The sequence below is a fragment of the Amblyraja radiata genome, chromosome 34, assembly GCF_010909765.2.
Source record: "Amblyraja radiata isolate CabotCenter1 chromosome 34, sAmbRad1.1.pri, whole genome shotgun sequence".
In the NCBI taxonomy this organism is placed as follows: domain Eukaryota; kingdom Metazoa; phylum Chordata; class Chondrichthyes; order Rajiformes; family Rajidae; genus Amblyraja; species Amblyraja radiata.
Window position 1 is genome coordinate 22,066,393 of NC_045989.1, and position 12,653 is coordinate 22,079,045.

The window sequence follows — 12,653 nt, forward strand, 5'->3', positions numbered from 1 at the left end:
CGTATACCAGTAGAATGAGCAGCTGATGATCTCGAATGTATCCCTAAAGACTCGTGTCTCTAAGTGTCTGAGCTCTGCGAGTGGAAATTGCACCAGAGACCCGGAGATGCCGATCCTAACTGAATTATAATATCAAATCTCCGGATACACGTGGGTGGGTGTTTTCCGACGGTCACACCTGTTAAAAAAAAATGGTGTCGTTCAACATGAAAGACCATGTAATAAAAATGTTACCACAAAACACAATTTATAGCTGTAATTACATGAAGTTTAAACGTGTTGCCTGCTGAGCCCTAGTGAGACCACACCTGGAGTATTGCGTGCAGTATTGGTCCCCTAATTTGAGGAAGGACATTCTTGCTATTGAGGGAGTGCAGCGTAGGTTTACAAGGTTAATTCCCGGGATGGCGGGACTGTCATATGCTGAGAGAATGGAGCAGCTGGGCTTAGAAGGACGAGAGGGGATCTCATTGAAACATATAAGATTGTTAAGGGTTTGGACACACTAGAGGCAGGAAACATGTTCCCGATGTTGGGGGAGTCCAGAACCAGGGGCCACAGTTTAAGAATAAGGAGTAAGCCATTTAGAACGGAGACGAGGAAACACTTTTTCTCACAGAGAGTTGTGAGTCTGTGGAATTCTCTGCCTCAGAGGCCGGTTCTCTGGATGCTTTCAAGAGAGAGCTAGATAGTGCTCTTAAGTCAGGGGATATGGGGAGAAGGCAGGAACGGGGTACTGATTGGGGATGATCAGCCATGATCCGATTGAATGGCGGTGCTGGCTCGAAGGGCCGAATGGCCTACTCCTGCACCTATTGTCTATTGTCTATTGTGTTTTCTGGGACATTTGTCACTTTTTAGATGTTTGATTCATGTTTCTGTTCAGTTAAACGATCTGCAAACTGTTTGCAAAATTAAAACTCAAAATGACACAAGCAAGTAGGCAAAGTAAAGTTAGTTCCAGTTCAACAGTTTGGAATTTTTCACTTTTGATAATGCACTTCTTAGCCTATTGAATCTCTATTTCTCTACATTTTCCAAAACCTACCAAATAGAAGAATGGTCGCCACGTAAGAATTATAAAATTGGTAACCTGGATCCAGAATTATAACTGCCTGCAGCTTATTTTTAAGATTCTAACGATATCCAATCCATATTTTTATGTCAAATTTTGTTAAGATCAAGGAAACTGAGTTATTTTGAAACATAGAAAATAGGTGCAGGAGTAGGCCATTCGGCCCTTTGAGCCAGCATCGCCATTCAATATGATCATGGCTGATCATCTAAAATCAGTACTCCATTCCTGCTTTCCCCCCCCTTATCCCTTGATTCGTTTAGACTTAAAGGCTAAATCTAATGCTCTCTTGAAAACATCCAGTGAATTGGCCTCCACTGCCTTCTGTGGCAGTGAATTCCACAGATTCACAACTCTGGGTAAAAAAGGTTTTCCTCATCTCAGTCCTAAATGGCCTACTCCTTATTCCTAAACTGTGACCCCTGGTTCTGGACTCCCCCAACATCGGGAACATTTTCCCTGCTACCTTTCTACCTTGTTAAATGAACTTATATGTCCAATGGATCTTGGTTTCAACATTTTATTTCTCCACAAATCCCTGCAAATTCTACAATTTAGAATATCATTTTTGCATATGTGCAATATCACTTATTAATAATATTCTTGCCTTGGTACACTGGATCTGTTTATTTATTAGAATTTGTATTTTATTAGGTGACATAATTTTAATACAATGTACACTATTCTACTCTTTCATCGAGTTGCTTAAGAAATATGCTTAGCTGTGGTGTCGTGTTGCAATAATGTACTAACATAAATGCAAACTATCTTCTAATGAGTTCTATTCATTTGGCTAATGCACAGTTTCATAATTCCGCTGCTCTCAAGTTTAATTCTACTTGCAAATATAACCTTTTTTGTTTACACTGAACTGTGTTTATATATCCACTTCTCTTTGCACTGTTTGGACTTCGAACACATTCTCTCCAAACTCCCATAACTTAAAGGAAACTTTAAGGAAAATCCTAAAGTGCATTTAAAGGAAAATAATAATTAAAGATTTAAAAAACTTTGTAATTTTATCCAAGATATTTTGGGGGAATTAGTTATAAATAGCTCTTGATAAATAGATGGTACAGTAAATACTGTGATCTTTAATTTCTCCAGTTTAAATCGGCACTCTTGTCTGCTTGCTTGTATTTAATTACATTAAATTGCACAATTACCTGGATTTTTATGTTTTACCACCTTTAAGTCACCATTAAAGAGCTTACTGATATGGCAAAATGCAAAACAAGAGTTTAGAAGGAGGAAGCAGTAGTAATTATAGTGCTTTGTTCCATGCAGAAAGTTACTGAGTAGATTTCCAGCATTTTCATCGAGCATCCATCGGCTCACTCATCGGGGAAAATTACAATCTCCTGCCTTAGTTTCCACCATTGTTGCTCTTTAACTCGAGAGGCCATAAAACTGCCCCCTGTGTGTTTGAATAGTCAATGTTAGTACCAGAGTGAAGACCTTCATAACACCAAATTAGAGTAGTATCGAACAGCAACAACATTCATTTATCAATATATTTAATTTTTCCCAAGGAAGCAGAATTTACAGAGATTGAACAAATCAAAACTGAAACCAAACTTCTGGTATCATAATTATTTTGGGGCATGAGAATGATAATAGTCTTTGAAAGACAAAACGACTGAATATATTGACTTGATTTTAGAATCATACAGCACAGAAACAGGCCCTTCGGCCCAACTCTTCCATGCCAACCAAGATGCCCCATCTAAGCCAGTCTGTCTTTGGCCCATGTCCCTCTAAACCTATCCATGTTCACATACACTTGTGCCAAGACTGTGCACATGTGCTCGGCATATGTAGATCAGTATTGACTGTACCATTTTGAGCAATGCAGGTATACGGTTCTAAGAATCTAATACCTATTATGTTGAAGATAGACACAAAAAGCTGGCGTAACTCAGCAGATTGGATAGCATCTCTGGAGAAAAGGAATAGGTGACGTTTCGGGTCGAGGCCCTTCTTCAGACAAAGGGTCTCGACCCAAAACGTCATTTTCTTCAGAGATGCTGTGTGATCCGCTGAGTTACTCCAGCTTTTTGTGCCTACCTGCGGTTTAAAGCAGCTTCTGCAATTCCTTCCTACCGATTATGTTGAGTTCTTCTGATCAAGAAATTATTTTTGCAGATTGCAAAAGTCAATTATTTGCAGAACATTCATTGTATTGAAAAATTGTTGACTGCAATTTTCTTCCTTTATTTTAGCCTGGTTTGCAAACTCAAAACTTTGCGATGCCTGTGGCAGTACCCGTGAGCAACCAAAATACGCTAACCTACAGTCACCCAGGAAACTCTCTTGTCACCCATTCATTGGTAACGACATCGATAACGGACACCAACATGCTCTCTCCACCCCAGGCTACGCTGCCCAGAAACGTTATGTCACCGGTCACCCAACAGAGACCTCCGAGCACTGGTAATGCGGTTACTTGTGTTTCCATTGCAATGGTACATTGGTGACTCTCTGTTAACGAGATACTGTACATTGACATAGATGGACACAAAATGCTGGAATAACTCAGCGGGACAGGCAGTATCTCTGGAGAGAAGGAATGGGTGATGTTTCGGGTCAAGACCCTTCTTCAGATGTTGACATAGCTGTTTTTGTTGTGGGAGCTTGCAATGAGAATATCTTTTTACTGAACCTCGGTAAACGTGACAATAATAAACTAAACTAGATGGAACAAATCAGAGATTCAGGGCGTCTACAATGAAACGATTTTTGTTTCCATGCTACACACTCAAATGAAAGACTATACACAATTGCAATCAAGCCGCCCACAATGTACAGTTAGAGGGGAAAGGCTACAACATTTAGTGCAAGAAAAAGTCTGATTAAAGATCGTTCAAAGGTCACGAATGAGGTAGATGGGAGTTCAGGACAGTACTCTAGACGATGAGAGGATGGTTCAGTTGCCTGATAACAGCTGGGAAGAAACTGTCCCTGAATCTGGAGATATGCGATTTCACATTTCTGTGCCTCTTGCCTGACAGGAGAGGGGAGAAGAGGTCTCTGAATAGGCATGATCACGGAAAGGAAATGAACCTATAACGTGACAATAACATTTAAATAGAAATGCAATTGTTTTTTCAAAGTACACACGTGAATCAAATATCTTAATATTAATTTGACAAAATGAAAAGCATATATTAATTACCTTTTAATCTTCTACGTTTTAATGTTTAAGCTGCAGTATTCAATTAATATGTATGAAGGCTCAAAATACCTGTAGTGTACAAAAAAAATCAGCAAGTACTCTAGGAAACAGAGGAACTAATTCCGCAGTTCTTCAAATAAAATGTTTAAATTGAGGCGGTAAAGACCAGATAAATGCATCAAAACAATCTGTTTGCAACAGCAATTTTAATTTGCTCTGTGTTCATGGGACATGCACAGTTTGTATCAAATTACTTGACCCTGAATTTTAACTTAAAAAAAAAAATTGGTTACTGCCTATGTTAAGACTTTGTGGAGGGTAGTCATTCCTCGTTGCAAGGTTTGGTCCTATTTGTATTTTGTACAATGGTCAAGAATTATTGTTAATTGTCCCAGATAGAACAATTAAATTCTTAGTTGTCTAGAGTGTGCAAACATGGTACACTGTAAATAATATAAGAGAGGAGAAAAAAGTGTTTGTGCGCACACACACACGTGTGCACAAACATAGACATAGATGCACGCAAACACACACAGAAATAGATGTGTACACACACACACAGATATTCATATATATATATATATACATCACATACACATATACTTATATACAGTATGCAATACACACACACACAGATATTCAAATATACAACACACACACACACACACACACACACACACACACACACACACACACACACACACACACACACACACACACACATACCACCAATTTGAGTTGGCAGCTCTGCTCTCAGGGTCAGAAGATCAAATGACAAAAATAATTTCTTGCCTCTTGACTATTTGCCATACACATTCAATAAATAATCATAGCGATATTTAGTGGTATAAATTTCCTTCCCCATGTGCAATCAAGGTCGTAGTTTCATAAAAAATATGTGAGCTAGGTGTCAGTGTATGTTGCAGTAACTAATCCTGACCATTCTCGTTTTCAAATTAATAATCTGTGATTTTATTGTAAAATGATCATTATCTTTATTCTATTTTAAAATATTGGCCCGATGAATTGATGGCTCTTTAATAGGCAATGTATAAAAAGCATCTGATTTTCAGAATAGATTTTTGATGAAAAAGCCAAGCTTCTTCCTGTAAAGAAATGTAAATGATCATAAATGTAAATTAATGTGACGCTCCACCTAACAATGAAATTCTGATCCATTATATTGTTGCTAACTCAAGTTCAAGTTCAAGTTCACATTTATTGTCACATTGGTACAGTGAGATTTGAGTCGCCATACAGCCAAGCGAATAAAAAGAACACAAAACACAATTGAATTTGACATAAACATCCACCACAGCGGAATCAACGTTTCTCACTGTGATGGACTTTGTTTTAAGATTGGATTTCTCTGTTGTTTTATTTCAGGTGGAATGATGGCAGACCTCACGATGCCAAATGGTGTAGGCACCAGCCCTGTGGGTAAGCTAAATACCTGTTCTCAATTCAATACTTTGTTAACCCTCCACTCACTGGAATCTGAATATTATTTAGTTTAGTTTAGAGACACAGTATGGAAACTGTCCACCAAGTCCACGCCGACCATCGATCACCCATTCAGACTAATTCTATATCAAGGGTCCCCAACCTGGGGTAAATTTCACCCACCCAGGGGGTAAATTTGTTGATTCTGGATTTGTACATATTTTTTCTCATTGACTGACTGAACATGTTCTGGTATACTGGTACCGGCTCATCATTATAGCCCACGGTACGAGTTCCACGGTACAAGTTCATTCCAAGAGCTCTCCCGAGTTTGCCCTGATTCGAACTCGGAGTTTTACGGTAATGGCCGCTCGTAAGTACTCGGGGCTCTCGTGGACATTTTTCAACATGTTGAAAATTCTTCACGTGTCTTCCCGAGTACCTGCCGTTAGCGTTACAAGCCGCAAAGAGATGTACCCGCTACGTTCATTCGTGCTTACCACGAGTTTGATTATTTTTAAACTCGGGAGAGATCTTGGAATGAACTCGTACCATGGGACACGGCTTTTAGTTCATAAATAAGTGAAATAATATTGTTATGGTGCTATTAAAGTTGCCTGGGGTAAACGGGACGGAAAAGGTTGGGGAAATCCCTGTTCTGTGTTATCTCACTTTTTCATCCACTCCCTGCACGCTAGGGGGCAATTTACAGGGGGCCAATGAAACCTGCAAACCCGCAAGTCTTTGGGATGTGGGTGGAAACCGGAGCACCCAGATGAAACCCACACAGTCACAGGGAGAACGTGCAAACTCCCCACAGACAGCACCCAAGGCCAGGATTGAATCTGTGTCTCTGGCGATGTGAGGCATGAGCTCTACTAGCTGTGCCACTGTGCTGCCCTTGGAGTGATTTTAACTATTCAACAGTATAACCATATAACCATATAACAATTACAGCACGGAAACAGGCCATCTCGGCCCTACAAGTCCGTGCCGAACAACTTTTTTCCCTTAGTCCCACCTGCCTGCACTCATACCATAACCCTCCATTCCCTTCTCATCCATATGCCTATCCAATTTATTTTTAAATGATACCAACGAACCTGCCGCCACCACTTCCACTGGAAGCTCATTCCACACCGCTACCACTCTCTGAGTAAAGAAGTTCCCCCTCATGTTACCCCTAAACTTCTGTCCCTTAATTCTGAAGTCATGTCCTCTTGTTTGAATCTTCCCTATTCTCAAAGGGAAAAGCTTGATCACATCAACTCTGTCTATCCCTCTCATCATTTTAAAGACCTCTATCAAGTCCCCCCTTAACCTTCTGCGCTCCAGAGAATAAAGACCTAACTTATTCAACCTATCTCTGTAACTTAGTTGTTGAAACCCAGGCAACATTCTAGTAAAATGGATGAGAGCACGAAATGTGAAACTCGCTGCTAACTCGTTCTTATCTGCCTGCATAATGTTGATAGAAAACATCGCTCAATTATTTTAACTCTACCTATAAATATGTGACTATAGTGGATTAGTCACTGATACATTTTGCTTTTAATACCTTTTTTATGACACTTTTGTCAGATGTATTTCAGCCTATTTTTGTGTTATGGGGTTTGGTATTGGGTGAAATTGGGATAACATAGAACTAGTGTGAACAGGTGGTTAGCATGGACTCGATGGGCCAAAGGGCCTGTTTCCTCGTTGTATCTTTAAATTAAACTAATTGAGAAAGGTCCGAGGGTATATTTCCAACTTCGGGCTTTCTCATTTCAGTCTTAAACGGTTGACTCCTTATCATGGACACATCTCTCCAGTTTAATCAGAGGCAACCGCTTCATGGCTACCAACCTTCAATCTCTCTCAGAACCTGGTATGCCTAAATGAGGTGGCCTGAATGGCACAGCGGTAGAGCTACTGCCTTACAGCGCCAGAGACCCAGCTTCTGTCTGTACGAAGTTTGTATGTGACCCGCGTGGGTTTTCTCCGAGATCTTCGTTTTCCTCCCACACTCCAAAGACGTACAGGTTTGTAGGTTAATTGGCTCGGTATAAATGTAAATTGTCCCTAGTGTGTGCAGGATAGTGTTAGCGTGCAGGGATCGCTGGTCGGCACAGACTCGGTGGGCCGAAGGGCCTGTTTTCGCACTGTATCTCTAAACTAAACTAAAACTAAAAACTAAAAGGCCACCACTATATATGCCTTCCTGGGATGGATATCCATCATAGAAACATAGAAAATAGGTGCAGGAGCAGGCCATTCGGCCCTTCGAGCCTGCACCGCCATTCAATATGATCATGGCTGATCATCCAACTCATTATCCTGTACCTGCCTTCTCTCCAAGAGAAAGGGATTTGATTCACTGCATTTGGCATTGTGTGATCATTAAAGAAATAGCAACCGTATTGTAAGGAACTAATCATGAAGTTGGCACTTTCAGAGATGCATGACAGATGGTGCAAGTTCCAAAATTATCCCATCTCCAAAGTGACATTTAGGAGATCAGCAATGTTTAAAGATTGGCACTTGGAACCCAATATGTATGTTTTGATTGCTTCATGATTATTCCGTAAATCTTTTGTGCTCCTGTTTTTAAAGTCTAGTTCAACTTTGCAAAATGTACATTAACCACGATATGTTTGCAATGTGAGCTGAACTGGGAAGTAATGGTGATGAAGTCTGAGTGTACTGATTCAAGGGCAAATGTGTGGCAAGATGTGTCATAGGTCTGAACTCAACCACCAAACAGGGCATAGTTTGAGTCTGAAGAAGTGATCTTGACTCGAAACATCGCCCATCTTTCTCCTCCAGAGATGCCGCCTGGCCCGCTGAGTTACGCCAGCACTTTGTGTCTATCTTTGGTATAAACCAGCATCTGTAGTTCTTTGTTTCCTCAATTGTCATTTTGCTTGTTTGTGGGATCTTGTTTGTGTGTAATTTGGCTGTCACCTTCCCTACAACAATGTCTACAGTTCACAATGTCTTTATCGACTGTATATTCTGGTGAGGTACTAAATACATTTTAATCTATTCTTTAAGCTAAAAATTGATTCCAATTTAACTCCAGAGCTTTATTTACCCTTATTCTGAAGATCAAGATTACACATCATTGTATATCAACCTTGCTAGCAAGCTTTATGCCCCATAACACTAAAATTAAATTTATAATGTAAACAGGATCCGAGTCATTCTTGATTGTGTTTACTGTTTCAATTCATTCTCTATTACATTTTTTATTGCAAGGAACGCTTGGTGACTGAATAAACACATCACAGTAAATAATATTTAAGAAAGAATTGCAGATGCTGGAAAAATCGAAGGTAGACAAAAATGCTGGAGAAACTCAGCGGGTGAGGCAGCATCTAACCCAAGGGTCTCGGCCCAAAACGTCACCTATTCCTTCCCTCCATAGATGCTGCCTCACCCGCTGAGTTTCTCCAGCATTTTTGTCTACCTACAGTAAATAATATGAAGTCTTTTCCTCAAACACTCAGCAACATTTGCTTTAAGGGCCTGTCCCACTGTACGAGGTAATTCAAGAGTTCTCCCGAGTTTCCCCTGATTCGAACTCGGAGAATTACGGTAATGGCCGCTCGTAGGTACTCGGGGCTCTCGTGGACATGTTGAAAAATCTTCATGAGTCTTCACGAGCTTACAGCGTTTCCCGAGTACCTGCCGTTAGCGTTACGAGCCGCTAAGAGACGTCCCGAGCTCCGACGTACCCGCTACGTACATTCTACGTGCTTACCACGAGTTTGATTTTTTTTTAAACTCGGGAGAGCTCTTAAATTACCTCGTACAGTGGGACAGCCCCTTTACTCAAATGACGGTTTCAAATTGGAGTTGGGGAAGATGAAGCCTTGTATTAACGGCAGAACCAGTAACGTAAATGCTGAAGGTAGCCCCAAAAAGCTGGAGTAATTCAGCGGGAGAGGTAGCATCTCTGGAGAGAAGGAACGGGTGACGTTTTGGGTTGAGCCCCTTCTTCAGACTGATGGTCAGGGGAGAGGGAAACGGGATATGGAAGGGTTCAAAGAACTGTGTAAGGTGTGAAAAGAACAGATCAAAGCAGACGATGAAGGAAATATACAATGGTTCATTGTTGGATGAGAAGAAGGTAATACATACGCTGACATCTAGCAGGCATTTGGGACTATGTCATCATAGCATTTGGTTCCTGCTACACAATAACCTGCCAACTAACTGTGCCTGTTATATGTTGTGTGATGTAGAACAGCAGGTGCACATTAAGGATGAATCCTGGCACTGGGAGCCCAGTGAGGTCCTGATGGATCATCAGCTGTTGTTTTTACCTCCATGATGAATGGGGGAGGCAGGATTTGCAAAGGCTCAGTGTGTCAGCATAGAGGTGCGTTTCACATTTCTGGCAGGCGTCTGGCTGCTGCCAGTGATGTTGGGAGATGGAACTTGGGTCAAATGCCCATTGTTTAAAGGGGAAGAATGTTGAGTAATAGAACCGGGAGCAGAACAGCACAGGAACAGGCCCTTCGGCCCTCAATGCCCATGTGGCCAACATGTGGCCAAGTTAAACTAATCTCCGAAGACTGACACGAAAAGCTGGAGTAACTCAGCGGGACAGGCAGCATCTCTGGAGAGAAGGAATGGGTGACGTTTCGGCTCGAGACCCTTCTTCTTGAGTCTTAAGTTGCTATTTATCTTGGTAAAGTTTCCCCTTGCTGTTTTCACGGGAGAGTGATGTTGCCGTGTCATAGCCCGGTTCCCATTACAGCCGGACCTTGCGGCTGGTTTGAAAGCGCGCTGATAGATGAAACGTCTGCAGTGAGATCGGCAACAGAAATCCGAGAAGTGAACTATTAGTACTGTTTAAAAAGAGCATGTCACTAGATCAACTTACCCGGTTGCTTACTTGCTCCATAACCTCCGTAATGAAAACATCAATCATTTCCCCTCTGCTACCACAGTTCCTCCATCACATTCCACACAAGGGCTCCTGTAGTTGAGCTGCTGCAAGTAACAATTTCATTGTTCCATCATCGGTACATTAAATACACTTGATGCTTGACTCGGCCAAACTACTACTTTCAAAGAACTGCAGATGCTGGTTTAAATCGACGGTAGACACAAAATGCTGGAGTAACTCAGCGGGACAGGCAGCATCTCTGTAGAGAAGGAATGGGTGACGTTTCAGGTCTGAAGGAGGGTCTCGACCCGGAACATCGCCCATTCCTTCCCTCCAGAGGTGCTGCCTGACCCACTCAGTTACTCCAGCATTTTGTGTCTACCTACTCCTTTCAATGTTTGGAAGAAGGGGCCAGACCCGAAACATCATCTATCCATGTTCTCCAGAGATGCCGCACAACCCGTTGAGGTACTCCAGCACTTTGTGTTTTTCTTTGGTTAAACCAGCATCTGCAGTTCCCTGTTATTACTACTTTTATACTGATCTGGCCAACATCAACTTCCACCCTGCCCTCAAATTCCCTTGGACTTTCTCTGACACCTATCTCGTCTTTCTTGATCTCTCTGCCTCCATCACAGGGGTCAGACTATGTACTGATGGAGAGTACGAAGAAGGGTCTCGACCCTAAAGGTTACCTGTCCACCTCTTCCACATACTTGCTGAGTTCCTCCAGTGTGGGGCTGATAATAGCTCACCTTGGATCTAGCAACTAATGGTGAGGGACAGAAAGAGATGAGATATGTGATGGAGATGGGTATTGGATATTTAAGAGTCAGGTTCGTTGGACAGTGAGAAACTCAGACTCCCTGGTAGGAAGAAGACCTTTAACTCTCAGGCACTAACCAACATTGGTGGTATTGTCAGTTTTATCTACATGGTGTTTCATTGTGCAAGTGGCATTAGGGTGACATAGAGATGCAGCAGTAGAGTTGCTGCCTCACAGCGCCAGAGACCCGGGGTTGACCCTGATGGAGTTAGTACCTTCTCCCTGTGACCAGATGTGTTTTCTCCGGGTGCTCCGGTTTCCTCCCACGCTCCAAAGACATACACATTTGTCGGTTATTTGGCTTTGGTAAAATTGTCCCTACTGTGTGTAGGATAGTGCTCATGCACTGGGTGATTGCTGGTGGGCGTGGATCCGGTGGGCTGAAGGGCCTGTTTCGGCGCTGTATCTTAAAAGTCTCAACTGGCGTTATGTTCTCTTCAAACCACTGCCCCCAATGGCAGATCACACACAGCAGAAATCTGCAGCCACAGTTGTAAATGGTTCTCTGGAGAAAGCTTTGGGCAATCTGCTGTGGAACGATATTTTGGGTTAGTTTAATCCCTGGATCAGTACACTCCGTAGAATGGCTTGCAAATAACATTGTCATCTGTCCAATTAATTCTTGTTACAACGTGAGTATTAGAAAACAGAAATGTTGCTTGGCAGATTGGACATATCTCTAACTTGTTTGTTTAATGGTTTTATAGCAAGTTATTTTAAACTTATTAGGCTAGTCGAACAACTGCAATGGAATCCGTTTATAGTGGAAACAGGACTAGTGTTAATATGAAGAGATGTACACAATGTATGCTGTCAATAAATTAAGGACCAAGATAATACAAGAAAATAGACAGATTTGTTTAGATCTCCTGGCATCAATCATAATTTCTGCAGCTTATTTAGAGGGGCTGGCAGAACATTATGAATAGAGGAACATTTGCAAGGCAGACGATTCTCCTGACTGGAGCTGCATGTAAGGCAAATGGCTTGCAAGAGAAGCCAGCATTAAGTGCAGGATAGTTACAGGAGTACTTCTTGATTAGTGCGGGTGTCAGGGGTTATGGGGAGAAGGCAGGAGAATGGGGTTGAGAGGGAAAGATAGATCAGCTATGATTGAATGGCGGGGTAGTCTTGATGGGCCAAATGGCCTAATTCTGCTCCTATCACTTATTAATTTAGGCGATTTATGGTTAAAAGGATTTACTGAAGCTTGCGTTCTTGTTTTGAAACTGATCTGCATTCCTCGGACTCATTG

The 12,653-nt window shown here is 41.7% G+C and overlaps 1 protein-coding gene across 12 annotated transcripts in view; it reads left to right on the forward strand.

Moving 5' to 3' along the window:
* Positions 1 to 12,653, forward strand: part of mef2a (myocyte enhancer factor 2A) — a 173,228-nt gene that overhangs the window by 143,021 nt on the left and 17,554 nt on the right. For all 12 annotated transcript variants that reach the window (XM_033050205.1, XM_033050212.1, XM_033050204.1 and 9 more), the window contains 2 exons: positions 3,298 to 3,508; positions 5,637 to 5,690. In XM_033050205.1, the coding sequence (XP_032906096.1) occupies positions 3,298 to 3,508; positions 5,637 to 5,690 (265 nt within the window). The remainder of the gene's footprint in view (positions 1 to 3,297; positions 3,509 to 5,636; positions 5,691 to 12,653) is intronic.